Source organism: Meles meles, chromosome 18 (assembly GCF_922984935.1).
Source record: "Meles meles chromosome 18, mMelMel3.1 paternal haplotype, whole genome shotgun sequence".
NCBI classification, from domain to species: Eukaryota; Metazoa; Chordata; class Mammalia; order Carnivora; family Mustelidae; genus Meles; species Meles meles.
In genome coordinates, this window is record NC_060083.1 from 40,927,448 (window position 1) to 40,952,044 (window position 24,597).

The following is a 24,597-nucleotide window of genomic DNA, read 5'->3' on the forward strand; positions in this document are numbered from 1 at the left end:
CTCTAGAAGGAGCTGACAGCCTGCACAGGGACGCAGAAGAGGGGCAGGGGTCTCCCAGAGAAGGGCAGGGGTGTAGGGTCCCCAGAGATGAGGCAGCTCGTGGTGAAGGAGAGACTGAAGGCAGAGAGGCCACAGCCGGAGAGAACGTTACTGGGCGCCGGCCCTTCACGGAGCCCTTGGAGATAGACCCGTGACGGCTTTGGTCCCTGTGCATCTCCCCGATCCCTACCACGTCTGGCTTTGGGTCTGTGCTGGCAGGAGCCAGTGAGTCCCTTGGGTGTCTTCTCCAGCCTCAACAGCGGTCTCCCCTCCATTCTGCCCCTGGGAAAGTTGCTGCAGCCTTCTCATCCTTCCAGAAGCCTCATGATATGGATCCTTTTGTCCCCTCACTCTCTCAGGCCCTAGAGAGCTCCCTATGTTACTCCCAGAGACTAACAGGTACCCAGAGTAGCCACGGCCCTGTCTGATCACCATCCTACTTGAGAAGAGAGGGAGGAGTGTTGGCAGGGCTCCCCAGCCCTACCCCAGCTCCCCCACCTCTCACGTCCTCTCCTTTTGGGGGGAATTAAATGAAAGCCTGCAGTTTTGGAGGACATGGGCTGGGGACACACTGGCTTTCCCCTTTTTCTCCCTTCCCTCCCAGCCCCCAGCAACTTTCTGCCCTGCACCTGAGCCCATTCCCAGGTCCCTAGAAATTAGAGACAGCAGAATATGCACCCTAGGGGCGCCTGGGTGGCTCAGTGGGTTAAAGCCGCTGCCTTCAGCTCAGGTCATGATCCCAGGGTCCTGGGATCGAGCCTCACATCGGGCTCTCTGCTCAGCATGGAGCCTTCTTCCTCCTCTCTCTGCCTGCCTCCCTGCCTACTTGTGATCTCCATCTGCCAAATAAATACATAAAATCTTAAAAAAAAAAAAAAAAAAGAATATGCACCCTATGTCCCCATGCCCTTCTCACACTGGTGACCACAAAGATGTCCAGGCTATGGGATACCTGGGTTCCCTCTTACCTTCAGATATGCCAAGGACTGGAAGTGGTTCCCCAGGTCATGCCCCAGCCTGTAGTTCATTCCCAGGTCATCCTTTGCCTTTTTTCTCTCAACAACTGGGATTTTTCTTTGCCTCATGTCCTTGTACCACCCCTAATTCACTCAAAGGCTAGCAAATGTTTCCAGAGATGCAAGGACCCGACCCAGAAACCTGGGTGCTGCCTTCTTCCATGGGAGTTGTCTGAGGTGGAAGAATAGCAGGGTACACTGAGTGCCCATGTTCCAGAAGTTTCCAGAGCCTTCTTTCCCACGGTTTATGAAGCCATGCTCCATAGGAATGGCTAGTCTCACCTTTCTTTTCACTCAGGATTTGGCTGCAGATGGAGTCAAGGCTGGAAGAACTTTTAGAAGCCAGCTGTAGTTGTTAACTGCAACAGACGAGCAGAGAAAGCTGGGACATCTCCCCACTGGGGTTTGAACCACGGCACTGTATGGGGAGGAATGTTTGCCCTGGATCTGGAGCTGAACCTCAGCCTTCTATGAGCAATTGCCCCAGCCTTTTAAGTGAATTCTTGGCCTGTAGGGGTCATGAGGAAATGAAGGCACCGAGAGTTGGTGAATAGTGCTCAGGCCTTTTCTGCAGACAAAGGGCACAGCTCTGACTGGGGCCAAAGTCATAGGTTTATGACCTGGCTTCGACAGCCCCTGTTGTGGGTCTTTCAAGGCAGCTGCTGAACCTGGAGCCCAGCCCCTCCCCCGCTCTCAGAACCATAAGGATGAGGAACACAGGTTCTTCCTTTTTGAGGCCAAGCCTGGTTCCTGGGATGCAGAAATCACTAGGTGAAGACAGAGCTGGTCCCGAACCCCCAAGGCTTTGGAACCTCTACCTACTGGGACGGAAAATTCAAGAGTCCCCGACACCTGCTCAGGGCTGGGCTGGCTGCTTTGTCACAAAGACATCCTCTACTGGGGCGCCTGGGTGGCTCAGGGGGTGAAGCGTCCACCTTTGGCTCAGGTCATGATCCCAAAGTCCTGGGATCCAGCTCTCCCTCCAGCTCCCTGCTCAGCCAGGAGCCTGGTTCTCCCTCTCCCTCTGCTCCTCCCCCTGCTTGTGCTCGCTCTCTGTCTGAAACAAATAAATAAAGTCTTTTAAAAAGATGCAGTTTAAATAAACTCCATGTCACAAGTCATCTGTGCCCACCTCCATACCCATGTCTCAGAATCTCCCTAAAACACCGATGCCCCACGCATCCCGCTGTCCAGTGCAACCCTGCATGGTTGCGGTTCCTCGAGAGGATCTGCAAAACCTCCCGCTACCCAGGGTTTTCTCCCCGCCCCAGCCAGGGACAGCACAGACCAAGAGCAGATGGAACAGGTAAGTTTTATTTGGACTTTCAACTTGTTCAGAGAGCTCAGGGGCCCCCACCTCCCTCTCCAGGCCCCCTTTCCCATTTCCCCTCCGCAGGGGAACCCTCAAGGTACAGTGCCATGTGTCTCTGGAGTCCTTGGTCCCTTCCTGCCTGACACACCTCTTCACTCCCCTGCACTGAGGAGAAGAGGGGTGTGAGGAGGTGGGGGGGGGGGCTGGAAGTGTTGGATCAGAATGGGACATGCACTGACGGGTAGCGCCCACTGCCACCAGCCCTGGGCTAAGACCTGGGAGAGGCTCGCAGCGGGGAGTGGTGGGGGGGGAGTTGGATTCATTGTGGGGCAGCAGGCTCTTGCCTTAGGAAGCTCCCCACCTCAGCCCTAGGGACCCCCTGGCCTCCTGCTTACCCATCCTTCTGAGGGTACGACTCTGAGGTAGATTTCACAGAGGGAATGTGGGTCGCTGGGGTATGGGAAGGGGGTTAGCTCTTTTGAAGTTGATCTCCAACAGCACCCTGGGCCCAGCCGCAGGTTCTGGCCTGGGAGGCAGGGCTGACGACACCCACCCAGCTAACAGAGGCCGAGTCACACACAGGCTCCAGGGCACCTGTGTGGTCAGGGACTCAAGTAGTGTAAGGGTGGGGGGGAGCATCTGTCTTAACCATCTGTGTCTTGGTGCGAGGGGCTCCGGGGGGTTGTAGGGGCCTGGGAGGCTAGCACAGACACTCCCCTGGCCTTGGGGTCATGGTGCAGGGTGTCCCCCTCACCCCGCCCCCCGCCCCCTGCCCTCAGGGCAGCCTCTTTAGGCTGAATCCTCCCAGTCCTGCAGGGTCCTCCCTCTCCACTCTCGCCCCCAGGGGGGGCAGAGGAGAACAAGACTGGCCTGCAGGGAATGGGAAGAAATGAGATGCCTCCTTCCCCTAAGAGGGGGACCATGCCAAGAGCCCAGAGCTGGCCATGGAATGGAGGAACCAGTATCATTGTGCAAGGCAGGCTCTGGGACCCCACTGAGAGGTACTCCCTGGACAGAGCACAGCCTGAGAAAGATGGACATCTGGGGAGAAGCTAGGGGAGCTCCCAGAGTCCTCTGATACCTTCCCCCTCCCCCAGGCCCAAGCACTAGACACTTTCTTGGATCCAACCCTGTCTTGAGAACAGAAAGGCAGAGGGAGAGGCTGTACCGGGGATGCCCCTCCCCATCCCAGCCCAGATCCTCACCCCCACCCCACCCCTGGCAAAAACCAGGGAACTGGGGAGAGCCTCGGTTGGCCTTCCGGAAAGAGCCAGGGCTGAGTGGTGCCTAGACGAGGGAAGACGGCACACACATTGACTCGGTAGCTAGTGGAGGTATCTGGGGGTCGCAAGGGGCAGGGGCCCCCCACGAGATTCATGCAGCATTCAAAGTGAGTGAGTGTTTGGGGGTGATGAGAGAAGATGGAGAAACAGCCAGTGGGTGGGGGAGGCACCCTAGATCTTGCTGTTCTCCAGGTGGGAGTCAATGTGTTTGATGAGGGCATCATCCGGGTACCCAACAGGGAAACCTAGCTGGCAGAGGGGGCAGCTGCGGATATCAGAGCCCACTGTCTCCATGAGAAGCTGTGGAGAGAGAGGGGAGTCAGGTAAGGTCCCCAACCCTCCCTCATGGTCCCCACAGCCCAGCCTGCCCTTTCCTGAGACCCAGCGCAGAGAGGACTATAACACGCAGAGAAGGACTGGTTACCCCTGGTAAGCACCATCCCTCCTCCCCCGCCCTCTCTGCCTACCTTCCACCAGTTTAGCATCCACTGCCCCAACCCGGGGCATAGGACCCCGGGAGGCCTGTATGCTCAGCCTGCCAGGGTATATGCAGTAATGAGGCATAATGCAGAAGCCGAGACCCAGACATGCCCCCAGAGTGACTAAGACACGGTTCCCACATAACTCAAAGCAATGGATAATCCCAAACAATGTACAACCCAAAAATAATTTTCTATCTGGCTTTGGAATATATTTTGGTCTTTCCAGGTGGCAAGGGTTGGCTCTGACATTCAGGAAACTCATTATTTCAGTGAAACGCTAGAGCCCCAAGACAGGCTGTCTTCTAGGACAGCCGGTAAAGAGCAGGGGCTCTGAGACCAGATGGAGGGAACTGGATGCGCAGGCCCGACCCTCATGTGGGCCGGAGACCTGTGGCGGTCATCACGGCGCCCATCACTAGAGTCACAACAGAGGGCTTTAGGCTCCCTGCCTCCCTTTCGGGAACCCTCTAACAGAATTAGATAAGAAAACTGAGGATCAGAGAGGATAAGTAGCTTGTCCGAGGTCTCCCCGAGGCTAAGCGCTGAGGTCTGGAATCAATCCCGGGCTGTCACTCTCAAGCCAGGCCCTTAACCACGGCAATGGACGTGCCCCAGCCAGCCGTCAGGAGCCGGCAGGGTGCAAGCAAGCCAAAGGCGGGGAGAGAGAAGCGAAGGGCGGGGGCAGCCCGGGGAGGCAGGGGCCGGGGCCCAGGGCGGGAGCCCACCACCACCCCCCAGGCCGCGGGCGCCCCACTCACGTTGATGGACGGCCAGGACTGTGCGTGCTCGGCGTGGGCATAGGCGGCGGGCGAATCGGGGATGGGGAAGCCGGCGCAGAAGGAGGCGCAGCGGATGGCGCCCGCCTCGGGGCTGGGCGGGCTGGTGGGCACGGCCCACTCCTCCTCCTCCGACGGCTGCTTCTCGAAGCGCAGCCGGAGGCCGTCGAAGGCGCGCCGCGGGCTGAGCGGCCGGCCGGGCCCGTAGAGCTCGCCGCCGTAGGCCCGCGGCTTGGGCAGCGTGGCCGCCTCGGCCTGTAGCCAGGGCGGGGAGGCGCCCGCGTAGCCCGCGCCCTCAGCCATCTCCGAGTAGCTGCGGCGGCCCTGGAAGCCGGCCTTCACGTGGTGGCTGGGCGGCTTGGCGTAGGCGCGCTCGGCCGGCGTCCTCTCGCCCGGCGGCGGGGGCGGCGGGGGCCGGGGCTGCGGGGCCGGGCAGGCGGGGGGCCCCGGGGAGCGGCGCTGCGGGCTGGGGGACTGGCACGGCGGCGGCGGCGGCACCGGCGAGCGGCGCTGCGGGACGGGCGACGGGCAGGAGGGCGAGGCGGGCGAGCGGCGCTGCTGGGGCGAAGGGCACGGGGGCCCGGGAGAGCGGCGCTGGGGGGCGGGGGACTGGCACGGGGGTCCAGGGGGCGCCGCTCGGGCGGGCGGGGACGGTGAGGGGCACTGGGGGGCCGGGGAGTGGCGCTGGGACAGCGGCGAGTGTCTTTGGCCTGGAAGAGAAGCAGGACGAGTGCAAGGAAGGGCAGGGGTGGGTGAGAGAAGGCGTCAGAACTGGGGGGAGCCACGGCGGCCCACCAGCTCTCCTCGGAACGCGGGCAGGCAAGACCCAGCGGGGAAAAGGAAGGCAACCGTGGCCCCAGAACGCGGGACGGGAGCCACAGCTGCCCTCCTGCCTCCCTTCGGATCCAGCTCCCAGCCTCCCCTTCCAGGACCCATCTCACCACCGCTCCGGGCCTGCTCCTGCAGCAGCGTCCTCAGGATCCTCCCCTGCAGGGAACTCAACTCCCGGAGCCGGCCCAGCTCCTCTGTCAGCTCCGTGTAAGCCAAAGCCAAGTTCACCCTAAAGGACACCCCAGCCACCCCCCCACCCCAAGACAAGGCTTGATTCCAGCCTGCCCCCGACCCTGAGGTCAGAGGGCAGGGAGTGAGGAGGAGGTTAGTGGGTTTACTGTCACAGCTGTGGACGGAGAACTGCCCGTGCCCAGCCGCTGGCTCTCCCTTCCCTCCAGGGCCCTTGTACCCCAACTGCAGAAATGCTCTTGGGCTTTAAGGTCTACCTCAAACACCACTTCTTCCAGGGAGCCTCCCTCTCTTCCCAGTGAGCCTTACCTGGGGCTAGGGCAGTGGCTCCCCGACTAGGGGCTTGGGCTGGGGAGCTCAGTGACTGACGCCAAGGGGTCCCTAAATCCATGTGTTCGCCAAGCACTGTCTACGGCCTGAGCACACCTGATACAGGTGTGTGCGAATGGTTTTCTAAGCTGAGCAGAAGCTACGGTGACAAATAAAACAGATTCATCCCAAAAATGGCCCTGAGTTGAAAGTAGCTCTAGTTACTGTGAGTTTTCTCCAAGAGTGATTACTAAAAGCACAGGTACAACCTGTGTGTTGGGGGCAGGGGTCCACCGGGAGGCCTCCCCTTTGAAGGACTGGGGACCAGAGCTGTGCAGTTCCATAGGTGAGGACGCGGCCTCCTGGCTTGCCAGAGGAGCCAGTTGATAAACTGGAACCCGGGTCGGCCAAGCGCCACGTCCACTGCCCTCCTTCCACCTCAGAGCTACCCCTGAGCGTCCAGTCCCGCACCTCCTGGGATCTCCAGGGAGCCCTTTCCAGGGGGAGCTCTGGAAACAGCTGTCTGCACACACCCCCCCAGAGGGCGCCACCCGTGAGAAGCACTCAGCAGAAGTCGCCTTGCTCTGGAACTGCACGGGGAGTTCTTCAAAAGGGAGCATCGTGTTGCTGTATTTCTATTCCCAGCACCCTGTCCAGGCCTGGCCCCCAGGAGATGTTCCGGAAGTGAAGAATGAATTGAGCCTCCCCATCCATTTGCCTTTCTTCTTCCCTTTCTTCCTCCCACTTCCTCCTGGGCACCCACCTGCATGGAGCTGGAAGGGCTCTGAACTTAGCAAAGACTTCACCCACTTCCTTTTCTCTTCCTTTCTCTTTGGGTCACTTTGACCCAGCCCCACGGAAGGTTCTCTCTCTACACTGCCCCTCCCCTCTCCCAGCCTGGGCTGCACCCCTCCAGGGAGCCCTTCCTGACCTCACAGGCGGCTCTGCGGTTGCCTCGGGTCACTGCTTTCATCTCTGTTCCGGGCTTGGACACAGCCTGGGAGGCAGGAGCCTGGGAGGGGGGGTTTGGTTTCCTCAGATCTCCCCACCCCCTTCCCAAGTCCAGAAGGGACTCCGGAGCTTTGGGGAAGTTGGAGCTGAAGGGAGGTGGCAGAGAGAGGCTTCGCCACTCCAGATGGATCTGCTCCCAAGGGAAGCCCTCTTGCTCTAGGATCTGTAGGGTGCTGGGCATGAATAAGGTTGGGGAGGGGTGTCTTCAGACCCTGAGGCCCTGTGCCCATCCCAAGGTCATGGTCCTGGGAGAGAGGATCCATGTGGAGGGGAGGGAGTAAAGAGAGGAGTGAGGCCACTTGACTGTGAGGAACGGTGTGAGAGTGTGTGTGTGTGCGCGCACATATGTGTGTGTGTCTGACCCTAGAGGAGAGAAGGGGAAGTCTTGAGGTTAGGGCTTCAGAGGGCAGGAAAAGCCGAGGTGCAAAGAGGGCTGATAATGACTGAGCTTCACTCTACGCTCACTGCTCACCGGCTGGTTCTCTCTTGCTAATCCTGGGGCTAGCTGGGTGATGGGGAGCCAAATGCCCCTCCCACGACAAAATTACTTTTAACCCATCTGGGCCAAAGCCAATTATTGCCAAGAGGCTGAATTCTGGGGGACAAGCCCACTTCCTAGGGAGAGAGAGTGCCCACTACCCATTTGAGGGTGCACAGGGATAGAGGGGAGCAGAGAGGAGGGAGTCCTTCGGGGAGCCCTGGCTGAGGTGCTGGAACCTCAATTCTACCCCATCTCAGCCCTTCCGTGACGTGTCCTGTGTTCCCCGACCTTTATATCTCAGGGGTCTGTGGGAAGAAATGGCATCTCTCCCATCAGACCGGAAGGTCCAGCCTGGGTGTCCCATATTTAATTAAGGACTCCCCAGTGACAGCTCCCCTCTTCCCTCTGAGTGCAGGAGCGATGTCTCCCCATCAGACTGCGGGTTTTGGAGGCTCACCCTGACGGCTCAGTGGCAGGAGCAGGAGGGGGTTCTGAGCAGGGCACGGATGGAGCGTCCCCCTCCGATGGAGCAGGGAGCAGCTGCTAGTCTCGCTCCCCACCCGCCTTCCCTGCCCTATCTCAGGTGACAGATACAGGTCGTCGCCTTCACACCCCGGCTTGAAGATCTCACCTGCCACACTCAGTTCCCAGGCCCCTATCTCTTCCCTACTTGCCTTCCTCTCCTTGTCAGGAGCTTCTCCAGTTTCCACCGCCCTGCTCTTGGCACCCTCCTCACGGAAAAACAGATGGGTCAGCAGGAAACGGAAGAAGCCCCTATCCCAGAATACCCCAGCCCTGACAAGGTGCGGGGGGGGGGGGGCCTTGGGGAGGCCCGTGAGTATGAATGTCCTGCAGCCCCAGGCGGCCTCACAAAGACCTCTGAGACCCCAAGGTGCTGGGGCCTGATCTCCTGATGTCCCACGGCCCTTTCGGGCCGCCCCTTACATCAAGCCTCTCTTCCCACCTCAAGATGCACAGGCCCCAGGCAGCCAAAGATGCTGACGACCTGAATGACTCACATTAGAGCACACTGCCAATTCAGTGGAAAAAAATCTCAACTTCACAACACAACCAAGGCTTGCACACGTGCACCTGAACACACGTTCCGTTTCCTGGCTTCCCGGCCCACACCTGAATGGTAGTTCCCACCACGCAACTGCCTGGGAAGCACAGGTCAGGCAAACGGCAGCAGATGGCTGCTCTGGTACTTCTTTATGGCTTAACTTATGGGAGAAAGGGGCACCGGGGTGGGTCAGTCGTTAAGTGTCTGCCTTCGACTCAGGTCATGATCCCAGGGTCCCGGGATCGAGCCCCGCATCGGGTTCCCCGCTCTGCAGGGAGCCTGCTTCTCCCTTTCCCGCTCCCTCTACTGTGTTCCCTCTCTCTGTGTGTCTCTCTATGTCCAATAAGTAAATAAAATCTTAAAAAAAAATTATGGGGGAAAGTTCTGTCTGCATCTCTCAGAACCTGGTTGGGACCCAGGAGAAAAGAATGGATGAAGGGTTACCATGAGGCCGGACATGATGCTAAAGAACATTCCTGAATCCTCCGAGCAACTCCATCACATGGCCACTCCTCTCTCCGTGCTACAGATGACACAACCGAGGTTTACAGAGCCCTCAAGCCGAGGAGCAGGGCAGGTGCTGAAACGGAGCTCTGGTTCCCCCGACTCTAAGGTCCAGGCTGCTGACCACTAAGCTATATACTGCCTTCCAAGAGGATCAGGAAAGCGGGGAGCCGGGGGGCTGGGAGGGGGGGCAGAAGGGAAAGAGGAGCAGGAGGAGGCTGGGGAGCTCCGCAGTAGCCGGAGCATCACCGACCCTGCCCGGGGAGGGGAGAGGAAGGTGCTAGACGTACGTGGAAGATGAGAGCTGTTAAGAAGCTGGCTCAAGGTCACAGAGCAGCGGTGGCACAGATCAGGGACTCAAACCTGCTCTTGGCTCCTCAGCCCGCTGAGCTGGCACCTTTGGGGGAGCCAGAGTGCAAACAGCAGAGCTGGCAGGAAGGAGGACTCCCTCCGCTGCAAATCTTTCCACCCTTCATTGACTTATCCTTCCATTCATTCTTTCCACGAATAAGTCCGGGATCTCAAAATTCCATCTGGAAGCAATAATCTTCACTGCGACTGAGAAGGCAACTGAGAGGAGGAAGGTCAGGGACCGAAGCCTCCGCCTCCTCCGTAAAGGGGCTCTTTCTACCCCAAACCAGCTGGGAGGCACACGGACTCTGCCGCGCCTTCCTCGGAGAAGCTCACTGGGGGCCCGCAGCGGGCCGGGTCACAGGGAGGGGCAGCGCTGGGCCATGGCACTGCAACTAGGGATGGACTTGAGGTCGGGATTAAGGCTGAGGTCAGGGTCCACATTAGGGCTGGGGTTGACAGCTCATTTTCCGTCAGGATTGTGGACACAGTTGGGGTCAGGAGGAGGGGTAGGGTTAAAACCCGGGATGCGATCAGTATTAGGGTAGGATTGGGGTCAGGATCAGGCAGCTGGTCAAATCACCAGCTGACTCAGAATCAGGAGGAAAAACCAAAATCCAGCATTCCCGGCCCTTCCATCTCTGCCCAGAGCTGCCCCCAGCTGCCCTTAGCCCCCTCACCCTCGTGGGGGAATTGAGGGACCGAATTTTCCACCACCCACGGGCACACCCAGCATCAGTCTTCCCGCCCGACCCTTGGGGAGGGAACCACAGGCACCGGGCCGTGGAGCGGACTTGAGGCTGCGGGCCGGGGGGGAGGAGGAAGTCACTTTGCAACAACCCAGTGCTCTACCACTTCCTTTTAGGCGCCTTGAGCCCCTTCACTCTCCTCGACCAGCTATGACTTGCGGTGCACAGAGCCTGGCTCCTCATGGCAGCCCTGCCGGGCTCCCAGCACAGCTAGACGCTGGCTGTGTCTGGAAGGCCTCCCTGGAGACGGCCACGTTGAGCCGCTGATGCTGGGGCTGGGAACCAGTATGTCTGTGTGGGTGGGGAGCCACGCATCCCAGTGTGCCCAGGGCTGTCCTGGTTCCCCCGAGTGGCCCCCGCAGAATCATGAGGGTTTCTGAAGCGTTCACATATTGAGATTTTCACTTGCCACCCTGACCCGGTTACCTCAACAAATTACCCGATCGTCCCTCACAGCAGAGCCGCCCACCTGAGGAAGAACCCAGACAACCACCAGAGTGACCATCGCCCCACCTGCTCAGGACCCGCTGGGTATTCACACTTAACTTGTCACTTAACTTCTCCAGCCACTGAAATTCTTTGCTCAGCTGTGGAAAGGGGACAAGACCTTCGCCGTATCTTTGGTGAGAACAAGAGTCTGCAGGGAAACGGCCTCACACAGTGTGTGGCCTGGACGAAGGCCTGGGAGTGCCCAGGAGACGGGTGGAGAAAGAAAGAACCTCATGCTGATCCTTTCTTGGAGACGCCAACCAGCTCACTGACCTTGGTTTAGGAATGACGGGAGGATGTGCAATTTCCCATCTAGGGAGACAGAGCTGCTCTCTGCCTTCCTGGCAAGGAAAGAGTCAGAGACAGATTCAAAGCCCTCCCCGCAGTCCCTTAGACCACAGTGAGGTGGGAGTGCTGGGCACTGACTTCAGAGCTGCTCCCCCAACTCGGGGAGTCCCAAGGCTGCAAGTGCTCAGGGTTAATTCCTGTGAGCGCCCCTGCCCTGGCTGGAGGAGATTTGAAAGAAAGGAAGTAGGGAGGGTGAGAAGCGTGAAGGGGGAGGCCCTGGGCTTGCTGGTTCTGGGGCATGAGGCTCAGTTCAGGGTACACGGGGGTCTCCGACTTCCGTCCTGACCCACCCCACACTGCCCTTGACCTCTGTGCAGAGTTTCCATCCTCTCTCTCCGAGTTCACACTTCTCCCCCACCACTAACCGCAGCCCACGCAGAGGCTTGTGGGCGGAGAGAGGGGTGTGGGGAGGGGGGCGGAAAAGGGCCAGGGCTGCAACACTGAGCCCCCCACGTTGGGAAAAAAGAAAGCCCTATAGTTCTCTTCCTCATCACTCATACTGAGCCCCCATTTTCTCACAGGGGGGCTCCCCTCTCTCACTGCACCCTCACTCCCTTCACTGAGCTTGCCCATCCAAGCCCTCAGCCCCCTCAAGGAACCCCCACTCCACAATTTCCCCTCCACCCTCAGCACTAGCCACACCCTCAGAAAGGCTTCGACTCTGAGCTGGGCTGCGAGAGGAGGGGTCTACGGGCCCTGCACCGCCCTACCCCTCCCCCCCCAGCCCTCAGCTGAGACACTCTGGGGTCCTTACCTCCCTGTGCTTCCTAAGGAGCAAGCAGGTGGGTCTCCACTCCCACTCTCCCTCATCATTGCCTCTGGCCCCTGACTGACCTCCAACAGCTCTTCCTCTGGGACAACCTGTCCCTGTCCCCTGAGCAGCAGCCACCAAGTGCTGGGCTGACCAAACAGCAGGGCAACCTTGCCCAGAGGTCAGACCTGGAGGGTGGCAGAGTGGTCCAGTCGGGTCTGGTCTGGAAGGCGGCTTTCAGAGGAACACTGCCGCTGAGCACAGCTGGTGGGCTGGGGGCTGGGATGGGAAGGACTGGGAATCCTTGGGGCCAGGGCTGCCTCGAAGGCCTGTCTCCTCGGCCTGGGTAGACCCACTGGCGGGAGTGGGGGGCCACGTAGGGTTAGCAGAGGCAGTTATGGGGGGGGGCTATTTTAACAGTCAGGACTCCCACAATAAAACTGGCTGGTCTGGAAGTGTCCAAACGGAGACATGTAAACACGAGACCCCCGTGGGGGTAATTCAGCCCCACATTCCTCTCCTGGGAGACCCCACAGGCAAAATTCCCACTAGCCTGGAGGGTCTGGACAAAGTGGAAGGAAGAGGAGGGGCTGGCGGGGGGGTGGTGGGAAGCAAGCTGAGAGCAGGTGACTGAGGCCTCAGGTGGGAGGACAGGGGAGGGAGCCCTCGGGAAGCAATTACCAAAAGGAGCTGAGTTTATAAGAAAATAAAACTGCCGGGGGAGTGAGGACTTCCTCTGAGAATTAACTCTTGCCAAGCTGGGGCTGTCCAGAGATGCTCCATTTGAAAAGAAGCGTGAGGCTGGGCAAGACAGAGCCCGGCTGGCTCCGGGGTGAGAGATCCAGGAGGTGCCGAAGCCGAGTCCCAACCTTCTAGGACAGAGGGGAGGAACCGGAGGTCACCGCTGGTAAGAGCGGCCCAGCTAGCCTCTGGGCAAAGCGCAGCTTCCTCTGGCCAAAGGGACGAGGGTGGCAGGTGCCCCGGGTGGGAAGGGCAGGGAAGGGCAGGGAAGGGGCTGTCCTGCCCACGGGGGCAGCATGGACCCTCGCCCTCCGCAAGCTCCTTCTGGGAGTTCTCCTTTCCTGGCTCACTCATAGCCTTGGCCCCTTGCGATCCGCCAGTCCTTCTCCGGCCTCCCACCCTTATCACCTTCCTCCCACACCTCTCGGTAACGACTGACCTCCGAGCCCAGGATGGAAACCTGGGGCTGCAGAGCCGAAGCCAGTAAAGCAAAGCACTCAAGCATCCCTGGAAGGATTGACAGCCTGGCTGTTCAGATTCTGGCCCTGCCAAAAAGTCCTCTCCCTGGATGCACCCAGCTGGAGGGAGCCGTCACTGCTGGGCTGCTAAGAGAGGCTGGGACTCAGTGAGCCATAGAGGCTCCTATGCTGTAATGTCTGAGGCAAGCTAGGCTTCTAGAAAGTGTGTGTGTGTTCTGGATGGGACGCATGGGTTCGCATGTGCCCAGACCCACAAGCTAGGGCGCACCCAACACCTCCCCCCAGCAGCCAAGCTGAGGGATCCCACCCACCAGTCCCACAAACTGGGTTCTCACCCCCCAGCTCTCACAGCTCCACCCAGGCCCTCACCCCAGGGTGCAGAGGGAGGTGAGGGGTATCCCCAACTGGCCAGAAGACTGGAGGAAGGTGAGAAGGAAGCCCACTGAAAGGAGGACCCCTAGGGTCCCGTCGCTGGTAGACAGTGTGATGGAGAGGGAGTCTCTGCCCCTCTCCAGGCCTCGGTCTTCCCTCCCATGAAAGTAGGGAGTCTGTGCCACACGACTGGTTTCAGGGGAGAAGACTTAGGCGGAAGGAGGTTTGCGCTCTGTTTCTCAGAAAGCGGGAGAGGGTGAGTTCAGGGTGCGGATGTGAAAAGCGTCAGGCTCGCCACTGTCAGGCTGCCGCTCGCCCTCTCCCTTGCTGCCCAACGCTGCCCCAGAGGCCCCCACCTCCAGACTCCCCACTGACAGAGCTCCCTCCCTACTTCCTGTGGCCCTTCCTTCCCAGCGCAGGTCCCAAGGGACACCCCAGCAGAACAGGTTCTAATTCCCCTCCCTGCTGCCCCAGAACTCCAGGATGCCCCTCTTCTTCTCAGCCTCAGCTTTCTCCTGAGACAGGAAACAAGCACCACAAATCCTGAAAGAGACCACCTCCTTCCTCCTCACCAGGGAGGGGACAGCTAACCCAACTAGCTGGCCCTCTTACTGGGACAGAAAATGGGGCCCCAGAGAGGCCCAGGAACTCACCAGGGGACACAGAACAGAGCAGCAAAGCTGCTGAGATGTCTTAACCCAACACCACAAGGAGGCATGAGCTCGGGTGCCAGAAGCAAAGAGAACATCCCAGAAGGCCACCTCCTTCCTGTGAAGCATGCGGAGCCACGCCACGAGAGCACACCAAACCCCACAACCCTGATGCTGGAAGAGAGGTTCTCCGAGCAGCACAGAGTGGGAGAAGTGAACCGAAGGGGGGGACCCAGGGAATGCCACCCCTAGGGCACAGAGGCAAAGAAGGAGAAGATTTCGGATGTGACTTACTGATCATCCCCGACTCTTTTCACCCACGCCATGTCCCTCTCTGACTGGTTGGAGGCGAGATCCTAGGGAGGAAGACTGAGGTCAGATGCCAACGGTCACCTTGCCCAGAACCCCCACCCGACACACACCCCTTACCACTCCCAGGGCCAGTCTCTACCTAGGAAGGAAGTCCTGGGCCTCTAAAGGCTACTTCCAGCAGCCCCCAGGCCTCCATGGAGCTCTGGGCAGGGTTCTGGCCTCCAGAACCCTGCCCCTTACCTGGGCCCGGCTCTCCTGCAGCTGCTTCAGCTCCCCCTGCAGCCGCTCGCACTCAGCCTGGAGCTGCTCCTCCCGAAGCTGAGCCCCCCGGGCCTCGCCCTGGGCAGCCTCCAGAGCCTCTTCCAACTGCTGCCGCTCCAGCTCACTCACACTGGCTGTGGGGCCCGGCCAGCCTGCTGGCAGGACAGAGGATAACGTCAGGCTGGGTCCGGCTGCCAGGCACCCTCCACTGACTGACTCCCAGGCCGGCAGAGACTGAAACAGGTGAGCCCCGCAGCACAGAGATCCAAAAGGGCCGGCCACAGGCCAAGTGTCCCAAGAAGCCTCTACTGAGGGCTGTGAGGAAGGATGGTCTGAGCTGCTGCTTCTAATCTTCTTGGAGGCCAGGGACAAAGTAAGATGGCCTCATGAAGGACTTCCCTGGCCACCTTCACATTTCCAAGAGTCCTTTGGCCTCTGCTACTCACCACCTGGGACAGGCCTGGGGGGGGCGGGGGGGTCTGAGTGGAGGTGCCCTCTGCTGACACATATGGGAACTGCATGCAGCGGCAGCCTGGGGCAAGCAGGCAGTAAGGGAGCAGTGTCGGTGGGAGAAACTGGGTAAGGGAACAGGTGGTAAAGAGGCACAGGGTAACTATGGGAGAAATTTAAGACATTATAATGGGGCGTTGACGCCCAATCCCAGAAGGGAGAGGTGTCCGGTGATGCTGAAACGGGGGTTAGGCTTGGGGACTTCAGGGTAGGGACATCGGGGGTCGCGGAGATCTCACCGTGACTCAAACCAGATCCCCCTCGCAGGGCCAAGTAGTGCAGGTCCAGATCGGCACATGGTGGGGCAGGGGCAGGCGGGGGGCTGGGGCTGGAGAAGGCGGCGTCCCGGAGGCCTTGCTGCTGCCGCAGCTGTTGTTCCAGGCCGCAGATCTGCCGCAGGTGGGTCTCTACCAGGGCCCGCTGCCGGGATAGACAAAGGGTAGGGTCTGCCCCGCACCAGGGAACCCTTGAGGGCCCCCCAGACCCAGGACTCCCACATGTCTGAGACGCCACCTCCCCACAATGAGCTGAGGCCCCAAGTCCCACATCCCAGCTGCAACCTCAGTGGCTGTGAGTGTGCGGTCCCTTCTCTCAGCAACTGCAATGCAGGTGTTTCTGGCTGTTGCCCCATGCAAGGTCAGGGTTAAGGCCTCTTCCCCGCCCTAAACACACGGGACACTTATACGGACCACACCGTCTCATCGGTCCAGACACAACCACCCCCCTCAGAAGCATCATGACTTCTCTTTGCCTATGGGACAACCACTCTGGGCTTCACCCATCTCATCTCCAACACAGGGACAGTCACGCTTACCTTGTACGCTTGTTCTAAGGATTAAAATCAGTAAATATATCTAAAGAGATCACAGCAGTGCCTGGCACACAGTAAGGGCCGTGTAAGTGTTTACAGTGATGAAGGCAAAGCATTTTTACACAAATGCCCCACAACACGGCACTGCGGTTCTGGTTAGCCCTTTCCAGAGGAGGGCCAAGGCTGTGATGTGACCCAGGGAGGAGCTGGCAGAGACCACGTCTCCTGACTCTGACGCCAGCCACCCTACTCACACGCGTGGCCATGCCCCGCTCAGAATCACACATATGCCGGACTCATCCCAGCAGCCACGGGGACCTGATCCCCTCTGCCCTTGCCCACGCCGCCTTCCAGGCACAGAGTCGACCCAGCACAAGACCCAAACACACGCATGGAGACACAGCATCCGCGGGGACACTGTGTGGCCAGGGGTGTGCCAGGAATCACTCACAACCGGTACGACGCACTCAGTTATACTCTAAAGGGCGACGGCCACTCAAAGACAGACAGGAACCCACTGGGGTCCACGCTACAGACACACACACACGTGGGGTCACACGCCATCAAGACACCGGGTCACATGCTCAAGCACCCCCGGCTCCCTGGGCCTCACCATCTCCCCCAGCTCTGTCTCCAGGTCGCTCTTCTCCACGCAAAGTTTCTCATAAGCCTGGATCATCTCCCCAAGCTGTTCTTCCTGCTCCTTATTCTTCTGCAACTAGATGGGGTCCGGAGGGAGCGGAGGGCACGCCGCGGTCAGGCCCACCGTTGATGTGGGGGTCGAGCAGCTCCCCGTGCCTCCCCCCCTCACACCCAGCACCCAGTGGAGGGGTGGGCGAGGCTGCAGCCCATTCTAGGGAGGACCGCAGCCATCTCTGATCTCACGGAGACAGAGGCGGGGGGTGGGGGGTGGGGGGAGGTGTTGGAATTCTGCTGGAGCAAGGAGCTCAGGGAGCCCAGTCTGGGCTTGGAGGCCAGCAAGGGGCTCACCTCATGCTGGAACTGGTTGAGCCGCTGCTGCAGGCTGACCTTCTCCATCTCCAGCAGGGACCCATCCTTGATTTCATACAGAGAGAAGCCGTGCTCCTCTCCAAAGTCATTGATCAGCGGGTACTGTGGGCAGGCAGGCACTCAGGAGATCTGGTGCCCAACTCCCTGCCCAGGCTTCAGCCTCTCTTAGGCTTCCCACCCCACAACCTGCTTCAAAGTCCTGGTCCCTCCCTCCCCCTGCTCAACTGCGACCCACACCATGGAGGCATCTCTCACCAACCAGATCTTGTTTAGTTCCAAGGTCCCATCGCTTTGGCCCTCGGGATCCCTTCCTGACCCTTCCATCCAGAGCACCCACATCCCTCACAAGAGACCCTCAAGTTCCCAAGAGTGTGGATCTTGATCCCTCTTTGGGATTCCTGGGATCCCCAGTTCCTGCCCCTCAGCAGCCCCCACCCCAACACACACAGAGTCAGACCCCCATCTTTTCCAAGTTCTGACCTTGATCTCATAGACTTTGAGACGGCGGCGGAGGGTGGCATTCTCCCTCTCCAGGCCTCCCAGTCGCTCTTTGATGTCCCCATAGGCTGTGATGAGGGCAAAGTGGGAGGCGGAGCACATGTCCCCACCCAGTGAGGGGTCTCCTGGGGCATCCAGCCACACCTCACTGGGCCCCAGTGCCTCCTGGGTCAGGATGCTGATGTCATCTTCAAACATGGACTCCATGGCAAGGGCCTGGGCCTCGGCCCCCACTGGGCCTCCTGGGAGAGCAGGAGCAACGGTGGAGAGGGCAGCCTGGAGGCTGTCCCTGATACCCCTCGACCTGGCCTGAGGAACACTGTTGCCAGCCAAGAGGCAGCTTGGAGGCTACACCCCACCCCCATCGCCCCCAAGGGCTGTCTTCACTTCTCTGCTGCCTTTAGCTGAAGGGGCCGGAACCAGCTGAAGACTTGGAGGGGTGGGGAGAAGTAGGGACAAGTAAGTCAGGCCAGCAGCAGGGAAGAATTCCTTTCAGAACCCAGGGAGACCTGTGGACAGGAAAGGGCTGCCTTCCCAAGTTAGGACCCAGCCAGGCCTGCCTTGACACTCCTCAGCCCCTCTCCACCCCCAGGCCTCGCTTCCCCAAGTACCTCTCTGCCAAGCTGCTCATCCCAGGCCTCTGGCACCCCAGCTCCTCCCTAAGGCCCAGTGCGCTGGGAGAGTCAGCCCCTCGCTGTCAGGACGTCCTCTGTGGGGGCCCCCGCCCAACTTCCCAGCTTCTTCCTGCAGGATCCCGGAGTTCAGGAAAAGGAAGTGCCTCCCCCACTCACACCAGGGCTGTGGCAACCCTCCAGGACCTCCTCGCCCCTGACCTGGGACCCACAGGAAGTCCTCCCCGAGTGTCGAGTGTCGCAGGGAACACACAGCCAGGAGGGACGGCCCTGGGAAGGGAGGGCCAGAGAATTCCGTAGCCCGCCCATGTGCAGGCACACAGGGAAATGGGGAGCCCTGGGAGGGGGCAGGAATGACTCAGGGCTCCCAGAGAGTAGGCGAGGGGGTGCGTGTGTACTTCTCCTGGCCCTGTTTATGAATGTGTGTCTGTGGTTGGCATGTGTGGGGGGGAGTGTGTGTGTCTGTGAATGAGTGTAGGTGTGTCACAGTCAATGAGTGCCTTTGCAGGGCTGCAGCTGGGGGTCAGAGATGGAGTTGGGAAGTGGCCCAGAGGCCGTGTGTATTTGTGTGTGCGCGTGTGTGCACGCGTGCGTGTGCGTGTGTGAAGGGTGGGCACGTTCGGGGCCGTGTGTCACGTGAGGCACTATGGGAATGTCCAAGGTGTGTGTGTGCGCGCGCGCGCCGGAGCGTGTGTGCGCGTAGAAGAGGGGGCTCGGCGTGCGGTGTGAGTTGAGACAGTGGGGTCTGCGACCTCCCAAAGCCGGGCGGCAGGAGCCTGGAGTGGAGAGGGTTCAGGCCCGGGGCCCAACACCCTCCCGCCCCAAGGCCCCATTAAGTGCCAGGGAAAGGCGTGTGACCGGGTCTGAGTAGGGAGTGTGTGCGCGTGTTTGTAGGGCTGGCCCCACCTTTAACCCCTTCCTCTCCAGGCGCATCCCCTCCCCCCAACTCCGACCACTAGCGCTCACCACACGCCCCCCCCCCCCCCCCGGCCCCGCTGCCCGCCACCTCGGGCCCAGTCCCGCCGGCAGGGACTCTGTCCCCTGGGCCGCCCCGACAGACTCTCCCTTCCTCCGCATCCCCCGCCGGACCAGCGGCCCCGGGTGAGAGCCACGGAAGGCGGATGGGGAGGGGGGTGCCTCCCCGGCCCCGGGCCCCTACTGCGGCCCCTTTAAGAGCCGCCCTTTAAACCCCTTCAGTTCGGCGGACAGAAATTGTCGCCCCTCCCCTCTCGGGGGCCGAGACCACGCAGCCCCCTCCCCCACCGCTGGCCGAGCCCCGGGCCCCCAGTCGGCCGTCCCCGGGCCGGGGAAGGGGGCTCTTGAGGCGGTGCGGCCTGAGGAGCGGCGGCGGAGGGGGGAAAGGGAGTGGTGAACGCGGGCGGCCGGCGCCGGACCCTTCCCCTCCCCGGCCCGCCGGGGCCAACTGCTGGCCCACCTCCCGCCTCCCTCCTCCGGCCCACCCTGCGACCCCGGGGACCGGCCCCCGGGCGCCGCTCCCCTCCCCCCGCCCCAGCCCCACCGGGGACTCACAGCTGCTGCCGGTTCCTGCTTGTAATCGCAGCTTACCCCCTCCGCCTGCTCCCTCCCCAGACGGGCACCGGTGCCCCCACCCCCCTGGCACCGCGCTCCGCTCTCGCCCTGTCGCCGCCGCCGGGTCTCTCCCCACCCCCCACCCCTCCCCCCAGCCCCCCTCCCTCCCGCCCGCCCCGCTCCTCCTCCGTCGCCGCCGCCGCTGCCTCCTCCTCCTCCCCGGCTGCTCTGGGTTTCTCCAGCTGGGAAGGCGCCCGGGACCCCGCCGCTGCCACCACCACGTGGCGAGGGGCGTCCAGCCCCCGCGGTGTGGCGCGGCCTGGCAGCGCGCCCGGCGCCCCCTGGCTCCCCGCCGCGCCCGGCCCGCGCTCCGCGCCCCCTCCCCCGACGCGTCCCTAACGCAGTGTGGCGTGGCGTGGCGTGTGTCGGGGGCGCCTGCGGCCGCGCAAGGACTCGGGGGCGCTTTGGGCTTTGCTTGCGGCATGTATGTTTCGGGGGAAAGAGAAGCTGTGTATTTGGATTTGAGTTTTGGTTTTGGTCTTTGCCCTCCTGTGAAGGAAAATATTAGATTTATTCTTCATTGCTCTTGGGGGTGGGAGCCTTGCTTGATAAAAGATACACTGACCATGGGATCTAGGCGGAGAGATTAGAGTTAAATTGCTTAACTTCTTTGGAAGTGAAAGTGAACTAAGGAGGTCAGAGTTTGATTTAGAAGGGAAACCGTTTTCAGCCCCCCAACACAATCCCCTCACCCCCCAGGCCAATGACACGAAGAAACAGCACGTCTTGGCCTTCCACAAAGATTATTTGAGCACCTGCCAAACTACTGGGCAAGGGACACAAGTTGTTTTTGTTTGTTTTTGTTTTGCTGGTTTTTTTCCACTGTGTGACCTTGGGCAAGTTACTTAACCTCTCTGAATAAAGTTGGAGATTATTCCCAATCCAGGCAACCATGGGAGGAAGAATGGGGAATCAGAACTAAAGGTGCTCTGAATTCTCAGGAGGTGTCAATGAGTCATTTCGATGATGATTCCTTGATGGATTAAAAAAACGTGGGCGGAGGCATGGTCAGCCTGGCTGCAGGTAGTGGATTATGGGGGAAACTCTGAAGGGCTCTGGCTGACTCCAGACAGGCCAACCCTGAAAGCAGGGTGGAGGCTTTTGGTAGACTCAGCATTTAGCCTCCCATCTGGAGGGAAGGTTCAGGCTGCTGGGAACCGGAGCCTATTCTTCTGGCCCTTGGAGGGAGGAGGGATGAATCTGGAAAGGGGAGAGGAGGAAAGAAAATGCTTCTTCCTTGTGAGCTTTGAGAAGCAGCAGGAGCTGCTTGGATCTTGCCCCACTGCAGGGAGAAAATTGGATTTAGGGGTGAGCTTGTCCTCCTGGGAGAGCCAGCAGGGGCTGTGGACTCTTTCTCTGCAAAGAGGGGGATTCTTAACTGGCTTCCTTCCTCCTCCTCCTGCTGAGTTCCTTTTTATAGTCTAGAACAGGAAGGCAGGTCAGCCACTTGCTCTCTGAGGCACAAACTTTCTCAGAGCCAAATGGGGCAATCCACCTGTCCTCTAGATAGGAAGGCTCCTGGGCTGGGACATGCATCGCCACCCTAATCCCAAGGGGCAAACAGGTGTTACCTTCCTTCGTGCTGCACAAGGTTCTCTTCTGAAACAGAAGACCAAGCAAAAGATCAGAGGCTAGGCTAGAAGGTGTGGGGTTGGCCACCACTGGACCTGTGAACCCCACAAGCCCTCCCTCACCGGAAAGGGTAAGGGCTCCAGGTAGCTGTCTGAGCACTCACTCCACAGAGGAAGCTGTTCACCCTTGCTACTCTTGGGCTGCTCAGGGTATGGGCCTAAATCACAGCTAAATGGTTTATCCTGGGTTCTAGGTAGTTGGTGGCTGAAGCCCAACAAGGATTACGCTGGGGTTTGATGATCCTAAAATGCCACACACACACACACACACACACACACACACACACACACACCGCCCCCCAATCTGGACCCGATCTCATTGCATTCTCCCTGTTTCTGACTCTGCTGCTCCAAACAGTTCTGAGAGGAACTGTCTTCTACCCATCTTCATCTCCCCAGTGCCCTGATGGTACCTGCTCGCTATTCATTAATTCAGCAATGACTTTTTAAAAATATATATATATTGGGTTCTGCTGCTCATTTTTTTTTTCTTGAGATTTTATTTTTAAGGACTCTCCACACCCAACAGGGGGCTCACACTCATGACCCTGGAATCAAGTCCCACTCTCCACTGACTGAACCAGCCAGGCCTCCCAAGAGTCTAGTTTTCATGGTTTGTCTCTTTCCCTCCCTTTTGTTTTTTTTGTTCGTTTGTTTTGTTTCTTAAATTCCAATATGAGAGAAATCCCACGGTATTTGTGTTTCTCTGACTGGCTTTTATTTTACTTAGCATTATAATCTTTAAATCCATCCATGTTGTTGCAAATGGTAGAATTCCATTCTTCTTTAATGGCTGAATAATATTCCTGTGTGTGTGTGTGTGTGTGTGTGTGTGTATCTTTATCCATTCATCCATTGATGGATGCTTGGGCTGTCAAGCTGAATCTTTAAGGGTGAGAAGGAGTGCTGTCAGCTGAATGAATGAATGAATGAATGAATGAAGCAGCGTGACTTTGGATTTGTTAACTCAACCCCCAGACCTCCTTCATCTGAGAAAGCTAGAAATTGGTTTGAATGCCGTCTAAGCACCCACGAAATTATCAGGGCTCATCATAACAGAGACAGGAATAGGTAAAAACCTTTGGTGGAAGGGGGGTAGGAGCAAAGAAGGGAGAGTGGTGGGCAGCTGGCCAGGCCCTGAGTGGTGAAATATTTCTAAATGGCATCCACAGGCCCAGTAGGAGAGGACTGCAAAAGCAGGGCTGATCTGCCTTTGCTTATTTCCTCCTTGGAAACTGAGGGAGAGCCTGTCTCCCGCTCTCAGGACTCTCACTCTGGAGAAGAACTTTGTCGTTCCTGTCCTGGCCTTGCCTAAAAAGAATAGGAGGTGGTATTAGCAGCTGGCAAAGAGACTGAATCAAAGTAAAACCCTAATGACTTAAATAGAGGCAGGCGGGCAGGAAGATTGACTAGACACACGTGACAATGCGGGATCTGGGTGCCACTTTAGCCTTCCGGTTCTGAGCCCTAGAAAATTTGGGTTTGCTGTGGAACCATCCTGGATCTCCGCCTGCACCTGCTGGTCTTTCTGTCACATCAGAGGTCTGGGCGGTGATGGAAAGACTCACCCCTTCACCCAGTTCCCAAGTTCCTGTGAGGGTCCTACATATCCTCTAATCAAATGAGCAAGACTTGGGTGGAAATAGTTTTTCTTTTGTTTTGTTCGAATAACTACTTTTCCTTCGTTTTGTCCATGACCATGTTCATTGCTGCTGTTTCCCAGATTTCTTTTTCAGGATTTTAAAAAATGATTACACTGAATTTTTGAATACTACTGTGTGTTATTATTCATTAGCCTGTGGGCTCTGTTGGAAGGAGTCACTGCTATTATCCCCAGCGCCTTGAACAGTGCCTGGCACGTATGCAGTAATAGTTGTGGATCAGTTAATGAGATGAGGGCCCGGTGAGGCGCCATGCTAAGAACTCTGCATGGGTTCTGTTCCCTGGGATCTCTGTCTTACACATGACGAACCTGAGGATCAGGAAAGGGGAAGGCTTTGCCCAAGGTCAGACTCAAAAGGCTGTACAATATTTTGAAGGGCACCACTCATTGCTCCAGGGAGCTTATTCACACCGAGTCATTTCTTAATTCTCTTTCCCTCTGCATGATGACAGGCTGCCCCTTGCATCCAGAGCACAGGCCGGGTGCCAAGGCGGAGATGTACTTTCCTTTCACACCAGGTACATTTCACACAGAGGAGAGCTCAGCTCAGGAACTTCTGGCCGCGGAGCCCCTGGGAGAGGGACAGCTCAGGCTGTGCGCCCAGCACCAGCTGACAGCGCCAGTATTTTGGCCCTGTGGCCACCAGGCACCATCACCGCCCCTCCCCCAGCCCTGGTTCCCAAAAAGCTTTGAGCTCAGTGGGTGAATGCAAGGAGATAGTTCAAACTCCAGGGGGGAGGAAAGTTGACTTTAGGGGAAAACGCCACCCCCCCCACCTAAATTAGGAGTTTGTCCATTGTCGAAAGGTGTAGAGTGGATCTCATTATTGAATTAAGGCAAAATGGTTCTGCTGTTTAATTCCAAGAACGCTTCATCCAGGGCTCTCCCTGCTCGAACAGTGGGAACTTGCTGGGAACGGAGGCTCATGGGCTCATCCTCTAACCCGCATCCCACATGGTTACCCCGCGGGACAATCACAGCCTGTGGGGTCAGCAATGCTTGGCGGCCGTGTGACTTTCGGCAAGGTTGTCGGCTCCTCTGTGCTTGTTTCTCCACCTGTAAAACGGGACTGAAGTGGTACCTTAGTGTTGATGAGAATTACTTTGACCTCTCCACGTAAGATGCTCAATTACAAGCCTGGCATTGGGTCAGTGGATGAAATAGATGTCACTGGAACAACTAACTCTTGATTAATCCTGTTCCCATTCCTCCAATGAACCCAAGGCTAAGGGGCTATCTGGGAAGTCGTCCAGCAAATGAGGAGGGGGAAGAGCTAGGAGCCCAGATCTCCCGAGGCCCCGCCACTCTGAGGTTCCTGTGTACCCTGCCTTTCAAAGGCTAAGTGATACTATTCCAGATATCCCCTGAACTGTACTGACGTCAAGTATTTATTGAAGGTCTACTCTATGGCAGGCACTGCTCTAGACTGGGGGGATACGGTGGTAAGACAGC

General features: G+C 58.7%; 1 protein-coding gene across 3 annotated transcripts; it reads right to left on the reverse strand.

Moving 5' to 3' along the window:
* Positions 1 to 2,366: 2,366 nt before the first annotated feature.
* TBKBP1 (TBK1 binding protein 1) lies at positions 2,367 to 19,965 on the reverse strand. Of its 3 annotated transcripts, none has more exons than XM_045985362.1 (10): positions 19,792 to 19,965; positions 17,612 to 18,373; positions 17,111 to 17,233; positions 16,734 to 16,838; positions 15,549 to 15,729; positions 14,779 to 14,954; positions 14,521 to 14,582; positions 5,850 to 5,968; positions 4,891 to 5,618; positions 2,367 to 3,950 (listed from the first exon to the last, which is right to left on the reverse strand). In XM_045985362.1, the coding sequence occupies exons 2-10, from the start codon at positions 17,834 to 17,836 to the stop codon at positions 3,822 to 3,824; spliced, it is 1,848 nt and encodes a 615-aa protein (XP_045841318.1). In that variant the 5' UTR covers positions 17,837 to 18,373; positions 19,792 to 19,965; the 3' UTR covers positions 2,367 to 3,821. The 3 variants fall into 3 exon arrangements, with proteins under 3 accessions (XP_045841318.1, XP_045841315.1, XP_045841316.1); XM_045985359.1 differs by having other exon boundaries at positions 17,612 to 17,871; positions 19,792 to 19,964; XM_045985360.1 differs by lacking the exon at positions 19,792 to 19,965 and having other exon boundaries at positions 17,612 to 17,871; positions 18,241 to 19,223.
* Positions 19,966 to 24,597: the final 4,632 nt, after the last annotated feature.

Excerpts from the sequence above, each read along its gene's own strand:
- TBKBP1 (XM_045985362.1), bottom strand. The coding sequence starts at position 17,836 with ATGGAGTCCATGTTTGAAGATGACATCAGCATCCTGACCCAGGAGGCA. Across the intron at positions 15,730-16,733 it reads AGACAGAGCTGGGGGAGATG|CGGGCCCTGGTAGAGACCCA; the intron begins GTGAGGCCCAGG and ends CTATCCCGGCAG. Across the intron at positions 3,951-4,890 it reads AGTCCTGGCCGTCCATCAAC|CTTCTCATGGAGACAGTGGG; the intron begins GTGAGTGGGGCG and ends CTCTCTCCACAG.